This window comes from Rhododendron vialii, chromosome 6a (genome assembly GCF_030253575.1).
Source record: "Rhododendron vialii isolate Sample 1 chromosome 6a, ASM3025357v1".
Taxonomy (NCBI): domain Eukaryota; kingdom Viridiplantae; phylum Streptophyta; class Magnoliopsida; order Ericales; family Ericaceae; genus Rhododendron; species Rhododendron vialii.
In genome coordinates, this window is record NC_080562.1 from 34,336,345 (window position 1) to 34,354,679 (window position 18,335).

At 36.7% G+C, this 18,335-nt stretch overlaps 1 protein-coding gene across 1 annotated transcript; it reads right to left on the reverse strand.

Moving 5' to 3' along the window:
• On the reverse strand, nt 1-4,573 carry LOC131328927 (GDSL esterase/lipase At2g04570-like). The gene is made up of 3 exons (XM_058361898.1): nt 4,049-4,573; nt 837-1,332; nt 1-465 (listed from the first exon to the last, which is right to left on the reverse strand). The coding sequence occupies exons 1-3, from the start codon at nt 4,409-4,411 to the stop codon at nt 272-274; spliced, it is 1,053 nt and encodes a 350-aa protein (XP_058217881.1). The 5' UTR covers nt 4,412-4,573; the 3' UTR covers nt 1-271.
• Between the last annotated feature and the right edge of the window lie 13,762 nt (nt 4,574-18,335).

Genomic DNA, 18,335 nt, shown 5'->3' on the forward strand with positions numbered 1-18,335 from the left:
TTTAAACAAAATTTTTTTTTATTTAACCACAATATGTAACTCCATATGGAGATTGACAACTCGCCCGTAGTAAGTACAGCAATAGAACAAAATAACTAGCGCCAACCGCTGGCGCCGCCGCCGTCGCCGCCACCACCACTCTAATATCACTTCTTTGAACAGATACTTCTAATACTAACAACGAGGATAATGTGATTGATACAACAAACGTATATAGCCACCACATAATATGGTTGGTACTGCAATTACACAACGGATACGTAATAACAAATCAAAAGAAACCACTAAGAACATGTTTAACCACATGATCGGAGATGATGCGGTTGGTTTTCTCCGTTGGGTGGAAAGCATCCCAAAAAACATATTTACTTGCATCAGTGCAAGTAAAAGCAGTGTATCTGTTGCACATGTAACCCATCTCGAACATCCCAGTGGCACAACAAGCAACTGAGGAAACGTCAAAACCTGGTTTGAAGAGGAAAAACGGTAAAACAAAATAAGGTAATAAATTTTTTGGTTGCATGTAATAATAGAGGGAATGAAATCGAAAATTCAAGGTTGCGTTACACATATACGAACGGAAATCACCGGTGAATAGAAGGGCCATGCAACCACATTATCCCATTTTCTATTGAAAAGGTGAGTTGTGGTCACATGACCTGTGAACAGAAAAATAAGATAACTTCTCTACAAAATAAAAATGCATTGTGAACAGGGGTCGCCCAATCATTTTTCACGGACATTGGCATGCATGATCTACAATTTTTGCCAATGTAGAACTAATTTTGTCAATCCAAATTAACCAACAACTATTGAGATCAAAAGCAAAGACGTACCGTAGAAAGCGGGTCTCTGAAGAATCTGCAGGAAAATGAAGTAAGGATTGGAGAACACCACTTTGGCACCAGGAAGCTCCTCGTTCAGCTTCGCCACCAAACCAGTCATCTTCACATTGAACCCCAAGGCCACATTGTTATAAGTCTCAGTACATGTATCCCCATTCCCACCAAGAAAATTTGTGGTCCTCTCCAATGGCAAGCAACCCATTGGAGGAAGCCCCCCCAGGGATATTTTCCTAGCCCCAAGCCCGTATATTTCCTTCACGAAATTTTCAGCAAGCCCGAGGATAAAATCTTGGAACTGATCGATCGTGTAATGGGACCGACGGTCGCGCATTGTGTAGTAGTTTTCCAAGAAGTCATTTGTGCCAAGGCTTGTTAGGTAGAGAGACTCAGTTATGATCGTGTTGGCCTTCTTGTCTCCCAGATAAGCTCTCAGTTTCGTTTGGTAGTCTTTGTAGTATTCCACTTCCTTCCATAGAGGTATGACAGACTGCAAACGCAAGCCAAAGTTACCCCTGGTTTTTTAATGGAGGTATGGGGTTCGAGTCTATAAAGAGTCGTCAAAACCTGTTAACCCGTAATACCCATTGATGCATATAATATTGACAAAAAAATAAAAATAGAAGCCAAAATTATCCCCTTTTCCCCTTGTTAAAGGGGGTGTCCAAAGCTCTAAAATCCTCTCGGATACATGTGATTTCTGTCATTCGCTATGTACTCATTTATTTGACAGGACTAATAGAGCGGGATGTATAATCTAATCGGATGCACAGTATTACAGATTCATAATATCACACTCTCTGTGTTCTAGTTCACACTTTGTAACGATAAATAAATAATTATTTATTTTTTCTATCATAAAACATAATATATGTGATTATCTAACCACGTAGTCCACATGACGCAACTGCTAATATCCGGTCAAACAAAAGAGCCATATTTGTACAGAACTACAGGTGCTACCGGTACAGCATGCAAGTAGCAGCATGGACAACTAGTGGTTAGGTAAAAATGGGCATTTTCTTATCGGTCTTGCTATGGGCTGACAATAAACACATTAAAAGACAAGAAATATATATATTTCTGTGTACTTTATACATCATTTAATACACATTCACATACTCATTATTGTCAGCCCATTAGATTGATTTTAGAATTTTCCTTTTCTTATTTCCATGTAACATTCCCGAGAAAAAAACATTATACGCAACATACAAAAACATGGTCATTGTCGCATCAAACAGGTGCACATCAAAACAAACAGTATTGTATAATAGCATCATAGTGGAATAAGTAAAACAAAAAATTGTTAAAGTTAGTAATGTTGGATCAAAAAAGTGTTCACATTGAAATAACCAAACTTACCAACTTTTTAACAACTCATCAAATTTTGGCTCTTCAATAATCAAAACTAGCAATATCTTGTCAATAACCAAATTTTATCTCTCAATCAATTACACCAACATTACACAAAAACCTTCTCTCTTCCATGCTCTCTCTCAACAATGTTTCACAAAATAATTTTAAAAAACTTTCAGATTTTTTTTATGTTTTTTTCAGAAACTTTTTTTTTTTTTACAAAAAAAAACAAATTTTTCAAAAATTTTAAATAACTATAAGTAAATAAAGTGTGTTTTTCAAAAATCTGTTCTTGAAATTTCAAAACTCTTTTATAGAAAACTGTTTTTACGCAAAATCTGTTTTTAAAAACCTGTATTTATAGTTTTTAAAATTTCAAAACTATTTGTGTAAATATAATTCTTTCAAAATTTATCCAAATTGAATTTACAGTTTTTAAGTGAACAAAAGTGTATTTTTTGAAAAACTGTTTTTTGTTTCGAAAAACTTTTTTTTAAACTGTTTTTAACATAAGCTGTTTTTTTTCTTCAAAAACCGTTTTTTCAAAAAATATGCGTGAAATGAAGGAAAAAAGTTTGACGGGCCCATTTGTTTTGATTATAGGCAAAAAATAACCAATGTAGGATTTGACATTATTAACTTTAGCAACCTCTAAATGGATAATCAAAATCTGATGTGGCATGTTTTGATTATTCACATTTGTTTATTCCACTGCTGATGCTCTAAGGTAATCTACGCAATATTTTACTTTCGGTTTAAATAGGGTCTGGTAATATATATACGGTGATATTAGACCAAGACACACATAAATTGCCGTAATGATACCCCCACCGCGGTTCCCCCACCGAACCGCCCACCGCACGCACGCCGGGTCCATTCCGGCCACCGGACGGCCGATTCGATCCGTCCAAAAATTCTAAAAATAAGAAAATGAGTGGGCCTACACGAGAATCAACGGCATCCGACGTGTGTAGGTACTCGATCCGAACTTCCAAAAATCAGAGATCCGAGCCGTTAAAAGATGGAAGATTGGTTCGAGCACTTACACATGTCGCATGCCATTGATTCTCGCGAAGATCCACTCAGTTTTTTTTTATAGAATTTTTGAACGGATCAGATCGGCCGTCCGGTGACCGGAGTGGGCCCAGCGTGCGTGCGGTGGGCGGTTCGGTTGGGGGAATAGCGGTGGGGTATCATTCTCCCATAAATTGGTCCTAACGCCTGAAGTTATCAAAAAGTTTTTTTTTTTTTTGCACATAGTACATGTACAAAAAGGTTTCATTTATTTCGGCATAAAAAGTAAAAAAAAGTAGGTCTTGCTGCAAGATTATATAGGCAAGGTACTTTTACCCAAACAAAATCTTCTGGAAAGTAATCAAAATCATATAAACTTATTTACGAAGGCTCAATAAACTTAATGCTATGTTTGGATTGGGTTTTAAAAAAAAATTTGAAAAATAGTAGGGGTAATAAGTGGAGAGATATAGAGAAATGTTGAAAGTAGGAAAAATATAGAGGGAATTTTTTGAAGAGTAAAGAGAACAAGACATAAGTTTTACCGTACTCTTTCCTGATCATTGATTGCAGGACGAATGAGATTGTGTGTCGTTGTAGATAACTTATTCAAAAGAAGCCGTGAATGCTGCTCCGTAAAAAAATTATTCTCAATCAAAATACTTACTATAGTTCAGGTTCCTTTGGCTTAACTTTTGGTGACTTTTTGACCCTGTCGTTTTAGCTATTTTTTTCCGAATTCTTACTAGATTTAAGTCAAATTTTGACATTACATCGTTTGTCACGAGTAAAAAACCATATTAGGCAAAGGCACATTTATTCAGGGGACTTACCAGCACATCAGAAGTGGCATTATCAAAGCCAGTCCCAGCAGAGGCAAAGTTAACTCCGACAGCAAAATCCGAGATATTGTACATCGGATCCAAGTAAGCCGGCACAAACGGCCTCAACCCAAAAGCCTCCGATATGAAATCAGACGGCACCCGGCCGTTGGAGAACCGCCCCGTGGCCTGGCCGCCGTAGAAGTCCCTCCCATACGGCGCGAAGTTGCTCTTCAGGATCGTCGAAATCACGTTGTTGTTCCCGGCGTCGACGGAAGAGTCTCCGAACACGATGACGGCCGGGACTTTTTCTGCTCCGGTGGCGGCGAGCGAAAGGAAGAGGTGGGCTAGGACGAGGTAGGTGAGGAGTGCCATGGTTGTGGTTTCTCTGTCTGTCTCATAGAGAGTGACGAAGAAAGGGTGGTATTAGTATAGGGTAAGGTGGCTGGTGATACTAATAAATACTGGGTTTTGGTGGGGTCTGGCCTGAGAGTGTGATTTTTTATGACGGGTGTGTGTTTTTTTGTTGAGGTCATTAATGTTGGAAATGCCAGCAGTCGGCTTTAATTTGTGCATGCTAGGCTGCTAGCTGGTAGCTAGGCTAGACAGAGTGAAGAAGGAATCGGGCCGGCTTGTTTGCAATCCGCTTCTGGACCGGAAAAGACAGCTCGGTGCGGTTGTAATCCTCCAAAAATGATGCTAGTGTGATTAGATTTGCAGACTGATCAAAAGAAGTTTTTTACCGCTGACAATCTTTCATAAGGATTGATTGTCAAGAAAACCGGCCGAGATTATAGGCAGGGCCGGCGCAGGCCCAAGAGGCTTAAGTCTTAAGCATTATAAAATTTTCAAATTTTAAGGACATTTTAAAATTTTTATTACTTGGGTTATTCATGTTGTCAATTGAAAATAACTTGATGAAAGAGGTGGATTATTCAATTTAATTGATACTTTTGCTTCTAGAAATGCAACGCGGATAATATTCAAGTGATACTCATGCGTTCTTGAGATAATATGTATTTGTCTATTTGGAGACTTTGTATTTTGTGTTCGTATGTAATTATTAGTAGAACTTTATATTGGTTTGACTTTCTTGTATTGTAATTGTTATTATAAAAATTGTTAAGTATTAATTCTTTAATGACACTTTTTTTTATTCGAGTTTGTACACTAAAAACTCTTGAGCCGACCCTGCATATAGGTACAACCCAACTCGCCTTAATTTTTCATAAGGTATATGATCGTTTATAGGCAAATTTTGCTATTTTTACTCAACCAAAAATTTGTAAATTATCTCGATTTGTTTCAAATGCATAAAAATTACATGCATTATCTCCCTTTCGAGAGTTGATACTCTTACGAGGCTATGATGCGTTGTTTTCAAAGTATAATAAGTACTCTTTGGGACCAATTATAAAGGAAACTTATATTTATCAGTGTATTTCAACCTTAAAATTAACTTCTCAATATAGTTATTTTCCGGATTACGAAATAGAAAAATTATCTTGCATATGGATTGACCAAGGGATGGCAATTGTATCCGCCCCGCCCCGAATCCGCCCCGTTCCGAACGGGGTGGGTTTTCCATCCCATTTTCGGGTATCGGGTCGGGGTAAAAATTCCCGAACCCGCCCAGGCGTATTTTTATATATATATATATATATATATTTATATATATGTATATATACTTATATACACTCCCTTTCATTTTCTTAGCATTAATCCAAAAAACAATATCTCTTCACTGTCAAGTAGCCTAATTAAATTTTAAAAAGAAATAAAAATTGATATTTATTGGTGTTTAGTGGATTTTTTAAAAAGTTTTCTTAAAATATTTATAATAAATTCTACACATAAAGAAATGGAATGAAGCATCTAAAATATTGATTGCAATTAAAAGTTTAGATAAAACCGCGATACCAAAAGACACAAAAATAATTTCAAAAGTTTTATTTTTTGGATAATTTTTATTCTTATTTAGCATTTTTTTTAAAACTTTTTTACTTATACTTTAATTTTTTTAATTTTTACGGAGCGGGGCGGGTAAACCCGTACCCCAATCGGGGCGGGAAAAGGGGATACCCTAAAAAACCCGGTTGGGGTCAGGGTCGGAAAATGATTTTCGGGTCGGGTATGCGAAAACCCGCACCGCCCCACCCCGTTGTTATTCCTAGATCGACCCACTAACCAAAATTTTTGACTCTGTCTCTATTTGCAGCCCAAACTGTAAAGGAGTCGGGTCCATGGAGGAGGTGGTTTTGCAGTAATGATTTGAAATGAATAGGACATTTAAATTGCATTATTCACCATTGAATGTATATGATTTGAATGAAATAATTTTTAGTTCCTTGGTTGGTAGGTTTGTTTAGTAGTAGTAGTTTTTTATTTATTTTTTATTTTTATAGCAGTACATGTTAACAATATTGAAAAAATTCAAAAGACTATCTTTGTTTGCTTTACAATTCAAAAAGAATTTTTCAAAAAATTCCGTCTAGATTCCCCCTAAATTTTCCTAATTTCAACATTTCTCTCTCCACTTATTACCCCTACTATTTTTCAAAAACCAATCCAAACAAGAAACTCTTCTCATTGGAAGTAGGCTTTATTTTTCTTGATCGAATTATGAAGAGAGAGAGGGGGAACTTTCGCAAAATATTACTCGAACTCAGTTCTTTAAATACCTCATCTATATTCCTCCAAATTCCAAAAAGGGGTGCACAGCATCCCCGTCGTGCATCATCTTAGCTGTTTGTCTGTGTTTTGGACGATTTAGATTTAAATAAAAAAAATTCAAAAAATAGTTAAGGCTAACATTTTGCACAATACTTGTTGTGCACCATACCGTACAGCAGGCCCCGCGTTCTTGACTCTCAATTGCATTTTAATTACTCATTTATTAATGATGAATTGACTATCAACTATAATGCTGAAAAAAATCGACTTTTGAGGTTCAACCATATTTGGTCCTATTAATTAGGTTAATCTAGAAGATTGTGGATACGACTATTAATTATAAAGCGAAAATGATACTGGTACCGACGGGCACCGCACGGAAAATGCATCGACAGTCGCGCGGGACCGTCTCCAGCCACCGGACGGCCGATCCGAGCCGTCCAAAAATTTAAAAAAAAAAAATTGGGTGTTTTGGATAGAGCACCTACGCACGTCGGATGACGTTGATTCTCGCGTAGACCCACTAGGTTTTTAAAAAAAAAAAATTGTGGACAGCTCGGATCAGCCGTTTGGTGGCCGAAGACGGCCCTACGCTATTGGTCGGTACCAATAGCAGTTCTCTAAATAATTAAAGAAGTCCGAGTCGGGGAACAAGTGGTGATGAAGGGAACAAGTATGTATTCACTAGGGAGTACTATTTTAGGCAAGAAAGTGGAAATTACTTGTCTCATATTTGTGTCATGGATTGGGTTTACTTTTTCTTATCATTATTGTCGAATGGATATTCTATAAGTGCCGTATGACTTAACGAATGGATATTCTATAAGTGCCGTATGACTTATGAGAAATAAAATACATTTGTTTCGTGAAAAAAGAAAATACTTGTAGAGGGTAAGCTCCTAATTTTGATGCTACTTTTGAGTCCCACTTCCTGTCTAGTCTATGTCCCTCCAATTTGCTCCAGTTTAGTTCGGTTTTGAGCCGTTTTGCACTCAGTGGAGATCCACACTGATGATCGAAACTCTTTTTAGCAAACTCACCAGGAAGATCAAAATGGCTTTAGTTAGCTAAGTCAGTAAGGCTCCGTTCCGCAATACAAAAAAATATCTTTATTTTTAAAAAGGTAATTTCAAGCTAAAAAATTATGAATTTATTGAAATCTAAAAATATGCAATATGAATCTTGTTTGAAAGATTTCATCGAAATCTTTTATACGATGCAAAAAAAATTGAAAATTTATTTTTCATTTACATTATTTTTTAGTTTAAAAATGTAAAATAAACTGCTTATTTTTTAAGAAAATTTTTGAAACGGAGCCTAAGTGGGTCCCAATTTTCTGACTTAATGCACCTCTTAACCCATGATGCACTAGAGATGCCCTTATTGGATACTCCGTACATTGTTAGGAACAATAACACTGTAAAAAGTCAGCTTGATTTGAAGGTGTGTAGAAAATCAATAACTGTCCCAAAAAAAAAAATTTTAATGATTCAATCATGAACATAATCATTTATAAATGAGTTGAATAAGGCCCCGTTTCGGAAACCTTACTTATTTTGTCACTTTTCATTCAAAAATAAGAAGGGTTATTCCACAAAATTCAAATAAAAAATTCCTTTAACATTTTCAAACTCAAAAATAATATAAATGGAAAAAAAAATCAATTTTTTTTGCACTGTATTAAAAATCTCAATGAGATCTATCAATCCATAGTGGTAAGAAAATTATTTGTATAAACGGATGATTTTTGAATTTGAAGTTGCCTTATACAAAAACGGTCCTTCTAAAATACACCCACTGGGCGGACACTTTAAATTAAAAAAAAAACCACGTGTTGTTCTTTCCTTGTTTTCTAAGTCAGCTTTTGTATTCCTCTGTGCTGTTTTCTGTCATCCTTCTCCGAAATGACAATCTTAACCTTCCTTTTCTTTTTCTTAAAAAGGCAAAAATAACCTTATCTCTCTTTCTCTCTCCACAATAATGGCAGTGAAATCCCTCCCAATTCTGGGAAAACCCTTTTCTTCTCACCCGCTTTTGATGAAAAATTGACCTCTTAGCTCTCTTTTCCTAGATTCTTTCAAATTTCAAAAATTAAAATTAATTTCTAATTTTCCCCCCCCAAATCCTTTCAGAACTGTGAGATAGTCGAATTATAGAGCCAAATTGCCCACAATCAGTTCATAATTGTGACTAGCAAATCAAAAAACAATTAGGAAAAAATTATATTGCCTCAGAACTCCATTTTAACTGCTTTTTTTTTTTTTTATTTGCGTAGAAGGGGCGAGGGGGTTGAGATTGTGGGAAAATGGGTTTCTTCGCTGCTGTTTTTTTACTCGGAAAAGTTGGGGTAGTTAAATTAAATACTAGTATGTAATTCCGAAAGCAACTAGGAGCAAAAAAAAGCCGATCAAGAGAAAACTAGGAGCAAAAATAGATAAACCCACCAAACTGTGGTGAACAAGAAGAGTATTTGAAGAAAGCTCAAAGACTTGTTCTTTGGAGGAGACAGAGGGTCAGTAAATATTGAGCAAATTGTTACAGTTCGGTTTCCATCCAAGGATGACACACACGCTCTTCTCTCTCTTCAACACTGTTTTGTCTTCAACCTCTGCCATTGACTCATAATCGAAGTTCAGAAACTGAAGAATACAAAATTTCAGAGAGGGGGAAGCTGAAGAGAGAGAGAGGGAGAGAGGGAGGGAGGGAGGGAGGGGGGTTTCCGGGTTTCTGTGAGTGAATTGTCTTAGAATCAGTACACAATAATATTTGCTATCACGGAGTTGCCGATTTTTTCAGCCGGCGATGGATTTGCAAGTCGGTTGCAATTTCGATCTAAAAAGGTTTTTGGTTTTGGAAACTGGTCTGCGCGAGAAAAGTGGGATGAGGGTTAATATTGTCATTTGGCCCAAAAATTTCAATCAATTTCAATGGGTAACGTCATGCATCGGAACTCACAAAAAACAGCTCTCAAATGAGCCCGTGGAGTCGCGCGTGCATCCACTATTGTCAGCCCTAAGGGCTGACGATAGATTTTCCCATACAAAAAATAAGACTGTTGCTATGATAATGGGCGCCGGCGGAGGGAAATCGTACCGGCGGCCGCGCTGGACCGTCTCCGGCCACCGGACGGCCGATCCGAGCCGTCCAAAAATTCTATAAAAAAAACTGCGGGGGCTGGCGCGAGAATCAACGGCATCTGAGGTGTGTAGGGAACTTTATCCAAGCACCCATTTTCCGTGTATATATGATCAAGCACCTTACACGGAAAATGGGTGCTCAGATCAAGCACCCTACATACCTCGGATGCTGTTGATTCCCGCGTAGGCCCCCTTGGGTTTTTTTTTAGAATTTTTGAACGGCTCGGATCGGCCGTCCGGTGGCCGGAGACGGCCCTGCGCGGCCGCCGGTACGATTTTCCTCCCCGGCCGGTCGGTACCTATATAAATTCTTCCAAAATAAGTACCAACCTTTTTATTTTTCAGGAACAAGCCTTCTTATTACACAAAAAATAAGTTCTTATTTTGTTTTTGGAACGGGGCCTAAGTCCCCCCCGCCCCCCTCCCCCCCCCATTTTTCATCGACTTTTTGTATCGTCTTTTTGGTTGTGTTCTCTTAATTTTTACTACTAAATTTCGGTATAATTTTTTTACGTAATATTGTTCGTCTCGACGAGGAAAAATCGAAACAATATAAAAATAGAGATCAAAGTTGGTACAAATTCACGTAAGATGAGAGAGAGAGACACTAAAAAGACCGTCTTTGGTATTTTTTTTTGGGAACTGATTTTCGCGCTCCAAAATTTACTGCAGGCGCTCCACCTTTTTGTTTTTGTACTATGATGTTGCCAGTATATATTTTGTTTTTACACTGTGATGTTGCTCGCAACTGTGATGTTGCTCGCAACATCACAGTGTAAAAATAAAAAAATGGAACGCCTGCAGTAAATCTTGGAGCATTTTTTTTTATCGTCTTTAGTTATTTTTTTTCAACTCTCAGCTAATCCGACCAACTATACGTGGTACAAATTACACCTAAACCCAATAAAAGCAAGATAACATAGTTAACCCGAAAAGACGGTGTTTTAAAAGGACTACGAAAAAGTTGGGCTCCAACTGTCCGTCCGTCATATAAATTCTGGGGTGTACGTTGGAGCACATAACTCAGGTCTTCTAACCACCTCCTGCTGAAAGGCCAGGGCCCAGGGGTTTTGCAACAGAGAGAGAGAGAGAGAGGGAGAGGGAGAGGAAGAGAGAGAATCTGTGTGTGATATGAGAGTGATTTTTTCAGCGAGTATATTTTACGTGGTACCTACTCGGTGCATTCGAGTCGTTCGATATATTTTTGAACAGCTCGAATTGAAACTCTTTTTCTCTTTTCATTCCAACACTTTCTCTCTATTTTTTCTCTCTCCAAAGCTGAGCCGTTCAAACACGTAATGAACGGCTCGGATGCGCAACCGGGCGCCACGTGGTATCCGCTTGGCACTTAAAATTTTTCGGTGACGTGGACGTGAATTAAAATCTGGTGCAGATTTCATAAAGTGGGTTGCGGCAGGTTTGTCAACTGAAATTGAGGCGATTATTAAAGCGCTCTTTTAAAAAAATTTCCAATTAGTTTGATGTGATGTGTTTCCCTAGTGGCCCAGATTATTTCTAGGGTTCTTAATTCAGGCACGAACCCTCCTTCCCAGAATTTAGGGATGGCAAATTCGTCCGGACCAATGGTTAATCGAACCGTAATGAATCATTTGGTGCGGGTTTTAACCACCAAACTGAAAATCGAATCGAGTCATAACTGTAACAGAACCGTAATAAAATTATACGTAGGGCTGCAAATGAGCCAAATCGAATTGATCTTTAGAGTGTTCAAGTTTGTTCATTAAGTTTTTAAGCGAATTCGTGCCGAGTTCGAACTCTTCGAAAACTTGATGAGCTGAGCTTCCTTAGGTTTGAGTTGAACTCGAACTTTGGGGCAGTGATCCATTCAGAGCTATGGACTGACTTTAATTGGGACCTCGACAAGTAAGCGGTGGAATTAGTCCCTCAGGATTATTTGATGTACGCACATTGAGTTACAAAAAAAAGAGGTGTAGTAGGTACATGAGCATATTTAGCTATTCTGCCTAATCAATAACCGAAAGAGCTCTTCCAGCAGGCTTACTGCCTCTGTTGAGGCTAGGTACTCTTGCTCGAGCAACAGTACATCGCTAGATTTGTTGACTTTCTGTGCACTAGGTGTAGAGTATTCTATCAACAAACATCTCTCTCTCTCTCTCTCTCTCTCTGTTTCTTGGTGTGGAAAAAGTAGAAGAAGAAGGAAGGAGAGAGAAATTATGCCTTGTTCTTTTTGCTTTTCAAAAATAAATTTTAAATTTTTTTTTCAGGATTCCTTTTATTTCCAACATTTTTTTTTTCTATCGCTCTCTATTTATTATCCCTACTATTTTCAAAAAAAATTTCAAAAACCAAACCAAACACAGCATTAGCATTTTAGAATAATAAATGAGAAGTAAAATAGATAAAATGTGTAATTTACGTACACTGTTCATTAGTTTTTTTAGCTGCACATGCTCTGACAAAATAAATACAAACTAAAATTCGACACAAATCACAATTGCTCTTATACGTTGAGGTAAACACTTGTATAGATGACCCAGAGGAGTAGCATCGATACCATGTGAGGTGCTCAAATGTGGTTTCGTTCAGGATTTAATTAGTGTGACCCACAAGATAGCAATCCTAAACTCCACTCCCTGACTCCCAAGGTGATTGGTTCAAAACCTCACAACCGTATGATCGTGCAACATATATTTATGAAAATAATTTGATGGTAAGTATAAATCAGAAAATAAATTGCCAGACAAATTATTCTCGATCATAAGATCATAACTATTTGATTATCTTAATTTTTTTTTATACAACTAAAGTGCTCAAGAAATTCTACAAGATGAACAGTTCAAATCGTAATAATGATATCTCAAAAAGCCAAGCAAAACGCATTACAATCCCATAGTGCACCTGCAGTACTAGAGGGCGTCCAGTCTGACAAAACAAAGTAGCAGCTCGAAAAAGTACTCTCTCTCTCTCTCTCTCGTTTTCAAATCGACTCTAGCGCGCGCTAGTAAAACTGGATTATCGTCTACCTTCAAGTTGAAATGTGGGTGCATCGGCTGATTCTGCTACAAACATGCGCCCACCATGAGAGCAAGAAAAAGGACATAACATAACCAGAGGAATCCGAGGAGTGAAAGTTGGTTTTGGCATAAATCTCACATTAATTAAATAGGTATTTATAATTTTGGACATACAGATTTATTGAAGTTAGGTCAATGTGATGTCAAAGCATTTTGGTCTCCAATGGTTGTTTTTATAAGTGGTTGTGGGCCCAATAGATATGGGTCGGCCCAGTTTTAAGAGCCCAAAATTAATGATGGGCCTCCTTTCGACCGGTAATCGGTACGTTAAAATGACATTACCTCATGGTTCTATACGGAGTACAAGGTTGGGCTACTGGCCAGGGATGGAACCAGAATTTTTGATGCGGGATAGCCAATATTGGTTTCTCAAGTTTAAAAATATACATTATACTGTCTTCTCAAGTTGAACATGTACGTTACTCCTATTTCTTTGAAAATACCCTTCAATTGTATAAACCATTCCCATATTTTTACATGAATTTACAAGTATACAGTCCACTTCTTATGAGGAATCATTTACTTAGCTTAAGTGCGGACCTCATATATCCTGATCAAATTTTGATGATCCGAACCGTTTAATGTGACCAGACACATGATTTTAAGGATTCAAGCGAGAAATGAGAAAAAAAATATGACCAAGATTGCCAATTTCCATTGAGTACCCTTAAAATCACGTTTTGCATATATTGAACAGTTCGAATCATCGAAGTTTGATCGGGAAAAGGAGGTAACACACTTAAGGACCTCACTTAAGGTCCTCGTAAAAAGGTCCTCATAAAAAGTGGATTCTACAAGCATAAAGCAATCATATTTAGTAAAAAGAGGGAAAAAATAAAGAGAGAAATTGAGGTGTGGTATGGTCCCATAAAACTAGGGCATAGAGAAGCGACTTTTTTTTTTGTCCCACATAAAGACAACTTAGAATTGACTTGTGTTCCCAAATGAGAAAAGACCGTGTGTTTGTGTGTGACAAGTTATTTTTTATATATATGTATATAAACAAAGAATTTACTTAGGTAGCTAGTTATGAATTTTTCAAAATTAGGGGTGGCCTTGGCTAGGGATGGCAATCGTACCCGTATGGATTTTTCAAAATTAGGGGTGGCCTTGGCTAGAGATGACAATCGTACCCGCTCCGCCTCCGAACGAGGCGGGTTTTCCACCCCATTTTCGGGTATCGGGTCGGGGTAAAAATTTTCAAACCTGCCCAGGTTTGGGGCGAAAGTGCCCCATCCCTAAACCCTCCCCGAAATTACCCGTCCCGGCGTGTATATATATATGTTTGTGTGTATATACTTATACACATGTCCTTTCATTTTTTTAGCATTAATCCAAGAAACAATGTCTCTTTATTGTTAAGTAGCCCAATTAAATTTAAAAAAGAAATAAAATTTGATATTTATCGGTGTTTAGTGGATTTTTTAAAAAGTTTTCTTCAAATATTTATAATAAATTCTACACATAAATAAATGGAATGAAGTATCTTAAATATTGATTGCAATTAAAAGTTTAGATAAAACTGCGATACCAAAAGACACAAAAATAATTTCAAAAGTTTTATTTTCTGGATCATTTTTATTCTTATTTAGCATTTTTTTTTTACTTTTTTACTTATACTTTAATTTTTTTAAATTTTATGAGGCGGGGCGGGTAAACCCGTTCCCCGATTGGGGCAAAAACGGAGTACCCAAAAAACCTGATCGGAGTCGGGACGGGGCCGGAAAATAATTTTCAGGTCAGAGTATGCAAAAACCCACCGCGCCCCATTGCCATTCCTACTTGGCCTCCAAAAGCCGACTCCTACATCCGTCTTTGCTAGTGACTTTTTTTTCTCTTTGGAAATAGACAGGGAAAAACTTGTTAGCCTATGAAAACTTTCATTTTTCAATGTTTCTTTTTATGTGTCCTAGTTTTGGAAACAGGGGATACTATATCCATTTCACAGTAGCGTGCAACTACGCTAAATCTCCAAAAGTATTTTGGTTTGGTCTTACTATTTATTACCATTAATAGTACTCTATCACCGGTCACAAAATAACTTTTCCTAGGACTATTGATTGTCGAGACGGATAGTTAGATGAGCACAGCGGCCCCCCGTGTCGCCTAGTTTTTTTATTTAAAAATGCCAATATCACATCATTCTACATGTATTTTTAATTTGTAATCACAATCTGCGTTCCGTTGCGTTGGTTTTGCAAATTAGAGGCATTGAATAAACGATGGTTGAGAGGATTTTTACCATACCGCTAGTTCAAAACCAGTCTCATGCAATTCAAATGGATTGGAGAGGTTCACTCCCAACCTCTCACATACCAAAGCCTTGCTATGGTGATTACAAATCTCCCTATAAATTCTCACACCTTAAACCTCTTCTAGCCACCATCGATCGAAGTTTCCCAAATCTTTCCATATTAGCAACTGGTAAAATTATCAGAAGAAATTGATCGACTTTGATCATCCGAAGATGGGCGTGTCGAGAGGAATGATTCTTGTTTTCTTGATCGGTCTGATAGGGTGCTCGCTTCTGATTGGATCGACGGAAGCGAACATCGACGTCGGCTACCATGGAGCGATCGAAGATCGCGAGAACGGACATGAACTTCCACACTACCACGTCGATGGATATGAGCCAAGTACGAGGAAATTGAGCGAGGGTTTTGATGACGAAACTCTACTTCAAGACGATATGGTCCTGGGTCACTAAAAAATACCTGCCCGATTTATATCTAGTCCTGTAGATATATCTGAATCGCGATCAACCCGACTTATTTTACGTTCTTCAGTTTTGCAAGTTGTTTTTTGTTACCAAGGGTGTGAGCCTCAAAATTATGTGAGACTGCCCCTTGTCACTATTATTATGTGTAACAAAGAAAAACAGAATAAATCAGTTTTAGAAATTTGAGAATTTTAACACATTCCTAGCTTCTTTGTCAGCAAATACAGAAGGTTGCATCCACGGTCAGATATATATTTTGAGAATCTTATAAGGGGTAACAAAGAATTTTGAGAATTCTTAGAATTTTGTCGACAGATACAAATTTTTAACACATTCCTGTAATAGCTGCAACTTTGGAATTTTGAGAATTTCTTTCTTTTTTCAGGTACAGATTCTAAGAATATGTTATTTAGAATTTTTGACAAACATTCTAAACTGATTTTTAAATTAAAGCTAGAATCTAAAAATCTACCAAAATAATTTTTTCGCAAACACCCACTTACTTATTCGATGAGTTCAACAAAATGAAAGATTCAGATTAAATCATGATCAGTATCATTTGCCCACACAGTATACGTGCAGCGATCGAGCCTTATGTCACGTCTGATAATCTGCAATTTTAGTTTTTCTCTACAAGGAACCAGTAACAAAGAAAAACAGAATAAATTAGCAAATACAGAAGGTTGCATGCACCTTGGCTTCATGGGCTCCACTACTTCTTCAGGGGTTCAAGCGAATTCCCTGGATTCAGAAAAAATTTTTAAAATTTTCACATTTTTTGATATACAATTTTGATATTTTTTTAGTGTTGTTTGCAGTGGATGAGTAGCGCAAAGTCAAAATGAATAAAATTAACTTAAATTTGTGAATAATAGATAGTATAGATCAGCAAAATACAATAATATCCAGGCCCAATAAATTTGTAACTAAAATATAAACTTCAATTTATAGAGTTTTATTTTATTACAACAAATTTCTATACGTTTCTGTCACCGCGGAACTCAAATCCTGGAGTTGCCCCTGCTTGGCTCGCTTGTATTAACTGATCAACCTATGAGGCCCATGACTCAGATAAAAACTGAAATGATGGACATGATCACAGTATCAACCTTCTCTACTGTAAATACATATGTTGTTTATGGCTGCTAGGTTTCTTTTTCGGCATTTTTTGTCAGACATCTACTACAATTCTTCATCTTTTTGGCTTTGGGTGAGATTAATTCGATCTTGATGATTGAATTTTTCGGTTTGTAAAGTTATTAATGACTGGATAATCCAAAAAAATTGAATTAATCAGGTATGGTCTGTCTCTCGGTCAAACAATATTTAGTATTCACAAAATAGAAGGTCAACATAATTCCAAAAATTACTGATAAAAAAAACAAAATTCCAAAAATGAATTGCAAGACAATCTGTTATGATATGTGGTTATCAATGATCAATTTGTTTTGTTTATTTGAAAGATGTACTGTTCAATAAACTCTACAAATTAAACAGATCACAATGACTGGATTTTAGTGAAAGCCACTAGGCATAGTACGTTCTCGTATAGTAGTGCATTAAGGCACTACAATACCCTTGTCCCTACTTTTTGGCTTACTAAAGAAAACAAAAACTAAATAGAAGCAATTTAAGTTCCCCTGCCTTTAATTTTTCTTATTTTTTTCTCTTCTAAACTTTTCTAAGTTTTGTGTCAATTTTTATTTAAAAAGTTCAACAATTCTTTTGACGAGGGATTTTTAAAAAGTAAAAGGTAGGACAAAAAATAAAAAAGTCACTCAAGATAACAATAATTGAAAAGAGACAAAAAAAGAAGAAGAGAGATGATTTTTTTTGGTCTTAGTTGACATTTAATGCTGTGTTTGGTTTTGTTTTTGAAATTTTTTTTTGAAAAATAGTAGGGATAATAAGTGGAGAGAGATAGAGAGAGAAATGTTGAAAGTAGGGAGAATCTAAAGGGAATTTTTTGAAAAACAAAGAGAACAAGGCACGCCTAGCTAATTAGCAAAAAACAAATTAAATAAGTGATTCCAATCACATTGAAATTAGAAGGTATTTGGACTAAATTATATTTATCCTTAAGGACTCTGTTCTCATGGTTAGTGAATTATATTTGCTCTGTCAAGAAGAAACAGAAAAATATAAGATATAAAATTTTAGAAATAAAAAAATTCAATAAAAGCAAAACATTGGATAGTAAAACAATCTTCTCAAATATTATTACTTGTTTAGGACGGTAATTTTCTGAGCTCTCTGACGACAATAATGGAGGCGTTTGAGGACAAATTCTGTGGTGATCCACGGCGGGAGCAAGATCCGGTGACGACCATGAACTACTGGGTCTGTCATCAATGCTGAACAGTTTTTTTCTGGTATTATTTTACATTTTTTTTTTGGTCATACTTTGTTTTTTGTATTAATATATATATATATATATATATTCAAAAAAAACTGCTCGGATGAAGCCCTTCCCGGCCATTTTTTTTGCTGATTTCTCGCGGGGACCCTTAAAATCACGTTCTGCACACATTGAACGGTTCGGATTTTCAAAATTTGATCAGAAAATGAAAGTCCCGCATTTTAACAAAGTGAGGAATCCCTCACCTTATAATTTGTGTATATATATATATATAAGTTATATGGAGTAGAGTATACCAGCTTCTAGATACTTCCAAATGGGCTTTACGCCAGCACGTGCGTAATACTCTCTACCC

Coding starts and splice junctions, on each gene's coding strand:
- LOC131328927 (XM_058361898.1), bottom strand. CDS start 4,411: ATGGCACTCCTCACCTACCTCGTCCTAGCCCACCTCTTCCTTTCGCTC. Junction 1,333..4,048: donor ATGCCACTTCTGATGTGCTG/GTAAGTCCCCTG, acceptor TTGCGTTTGCAG/TCTGTCATACCTCTATGGAA. Junction 466..836: donor TCAGAGACCCGCTTTCTACG/GTACGTCTTTGC, acceptor TCTTCAAACCAG/GTTTTGACGTTTCCTCAGTT.